The sequence below is a fragment of the Pundamilia nyererei genome, unplaced genomic scaffold, assembly GCF_000239375.1.
Source record: "Pundamilia nyererei isolate P.nyererei 1_Seehausen unplaced genomic scaffold, PunNye1.0 scaffold00398, whole genome shotgun sequence".
Classification (NCBI taxonomy): Eukaryota; Metazoa; Chordata; class Actinopteri; order Cichliformes; family Cichlidae; genus Pundamilia; species Pundamilia nyererei.
The window spans coordinates 303414-306129 of record NW_005187799.1 but is presented as its reverse complement, the minus strand read 5'-3'; the positions used below and the strand labels follow the sequence as shown (position 1 = coordinate 306129).

The 2716-nt window shown below is 38.0% G+C and overlaps 1 protein-coding gene across 1 annotated transcript in view; it reads right to left on the bottom strand.

Moving 5' to 3' along the window:
• Positions 1-2330, bottom strand: part of crb2a (crumbs cell polarity complex component 2a) — a 51027-nt gene extending 48697 nt beyond the window's left edge. The window contains exon 1 of the mRNA XM_005753075.1: positions 2127-2330. Within this exon, the coding sequence (XP_005753132.1) occupies positions 2127-2193 (67 nt within the window). The 5' untranslated portion in view covers positions 2194-2330. The remainder of the gene's footprint in view (positions 1-2126) is intronic.
• Between the last annotated feature and the right edge of the window lie 386 nt (positions 2331-2716).

Here is a 2716-nt window from a genome sequence, read left to right as displayed (position 1 = left end):
GGTTGTTTGTTTGTTTGTTTTCTTTTACTGTTAAATGTTCAGTTTCTATGTCAGAACATATCTAGAGTGTGATTAAAGTAGTTTCTTTCACATTTTGAAAGAAGCCAACTGAGTCTAGTAACAGATTAAATGCCATGTCGAGGCTGTAATTTTTAGCATATACATGGATGTTAAAATCACCCACTATACTTATTTTTGTCTGAGCTGAGCATTTAAACAGATAAAAAATCCAAGAAATCAGACAGAAACTCTGACCAAGACCCAGGTGGATGGTAAATGACAACAAATAAAACTCTTTTTTGAGTTTTCCAGCTGGGGAGGACAAGGCTAAGTGTCAGGCTTTCACAGTAATAAAAATTATACCTGTGTCTGTGGTTGATTAACAACTTGGAATCAAAGATTGTTGCCACGCCTGCTCCTCAGGTTGTGCTTCGAGGATTGTGACAATTTGTACAACTCAGGTGTGTTGATTCATTTAAACTAACAAAATAATCGGGTTTCTGTGAGGCAGAGTAAATTGATTGGTGATCAATTATTAATTCATGTAATATAAGGGCTTAGAAATGACAGACACCTAATGTCTAAAAATCCACATTTTCTCTTTTGTGCAGTTGTGGATACTACTAATACTGTTTTCTTTGCGATTATTGCAATATAGGGAGAACATGCGGCTGAAGACGTCACTCCTGGTGCGATTGGAGAGGAGACCAGAGAAAACTAGAGAGTCCGACATTGTTTTGGCAACGTTAGATACTAATTTAGTGACCTCTGATTTCATATTTCCCTCAAATTTCCTTCTGGTCCTTGGAAGGTTGCTGGTGTTTCCAGCTTCACATCTCAAAACAGAATCTTTAATTATCAGAGTTTGTTTCCCAGCAGGTGTTTTGCCGAGTGGGGAAAAACAATTAGACACATGAATGAGTTGATGCAGTGTACTGGGGGCTTCTGTTTAGGACTACACTCTGCACAATCTGCTAACAGGGGCTATGCTACCTTCAGCTGAACTGGCTACAGGGGTTTTTCGAGGGTGCAAAGCTGGGACTCTAATTTAGAGATCTGGACCTCCAGAGCTGCAAACAGGCTACGTTTATTACAAGTATCATTACTAAAGAAGGCCAAGGAGGAGCAAAACACCTGATACAATGAGCATGAGCAGTGTGAAGTGGATGGGATACTTTACAACAGCAAAGGCTATATGTGGAAACAATGGCTGGAAGATGTCATGGATGGGTGGAAGAATGCCCTGTTTAAGATTTTATAGCATTGCACTCCTGTGGTTTGCCATTCCTGAATCCCATAGTAATATATCTGTTCAGGATACTCTCTAGAGTTTTCCTATTTTCTGTGAAATTGGTGACGATCGGTAGTGGGACTCTGGCTCTCTTCGGTGTTCAGGAAGTGCCTGCATTTGCTGGGCCTTTGTTTTTGTTAAAAGGGAGATTTTAAAAAGCTGAAAACATGGTTTGTGCTTTAAATCTTTGTGACCAAGATGTGACCTTGTTTTTGCCCTCCTTTCATGCACATATAGGTGTGAATGAGCTTCTCTCCAGTCAACTGGTTGCACTGATTAGGAATGCATGACTAAGGAGCACAATCTCTCATTCAGATCCAATCATGTGTAAAATCTGACAGATAGAGCTTTCAAAAACTAGAAGCAAATGAGGAATTCTGTCTCTAACAAATCAACTTCTCTATTGAATGATCTAGCCACATATTAACTACTAATATTTAAAAATCTGCTAAATATATTTGTCTGACAACAGCCTAGTAATTAAAGTGATGGTTATGGACATGTCTATGTTTTCTCAATATTCTCACTTATTGTTTTCAGTCCTGTCACTGTTGAGAACACAATATAGCACCTCCCTGAAACTTCTTTTCACTCATGGCATTTCTAGGACCTGCTCCTCTTATTGGTTTGTAAAAGTGAGAATCCTCAGGACTCCTCAGGACCATCAAATAAATAAACAAATAAATGTTGAGAAAAAGAAATATCTTAAAGAATATTTTAAATATATGTATTTTTAAAATAGTTCTCCGTTTTTTTTTTATATCCCTGTGATTACTCTTGCAATGTAATCTGTTACCTTCTCTAAAACAAAATTGTTAAGTGTGTTTGTACTCACCCCATTTGAACATCATCATTGTCAGCAGCACCGTCTTTAAATTCACATGAACTTTCCCCAACTCCATAGCACAATCACAGAGTGGGGTATGTAAAACCACAAGGAAATATCAATTTGTTTTTCAGTAGAAAAAAAAAAACAAGTGAAGAAGTCCTACAGTAATGGCATGTTGCTGTGCAATGTAAAGGCTCCTCGCTGTGTTGCGGTTGCCCCAATACTCATGCTTGGATACAGACCGAAAGCCCTCCCTGCTTTAGACTGGAGCATAATCAGCCACGTGAAAGAAAACAGGAAAACATGAACTGGATTAGCACCTGCTAATACTGTTTTTCATTCAGAGACCCTCAAACCGTTTAACTGTCCCACCTAGAAACAGAAAAAAGTAAGAAAATATTATCATCTGTAAATAGTTTTTCCTTCAACAAAAGCAAATGGTAAATGGAATGGTTCTTAGAAGCGCTTTAGGGCAAATCTTTGAATTCTGCAACTTTTTGTGAAAAAGTGCAATGTGTAAAACCTGTCCAATTCACTTCAGATAAAGATAAAGAACTTCAAATACTAAAGTGGAAAAGCCAACCATTCCCATTCAG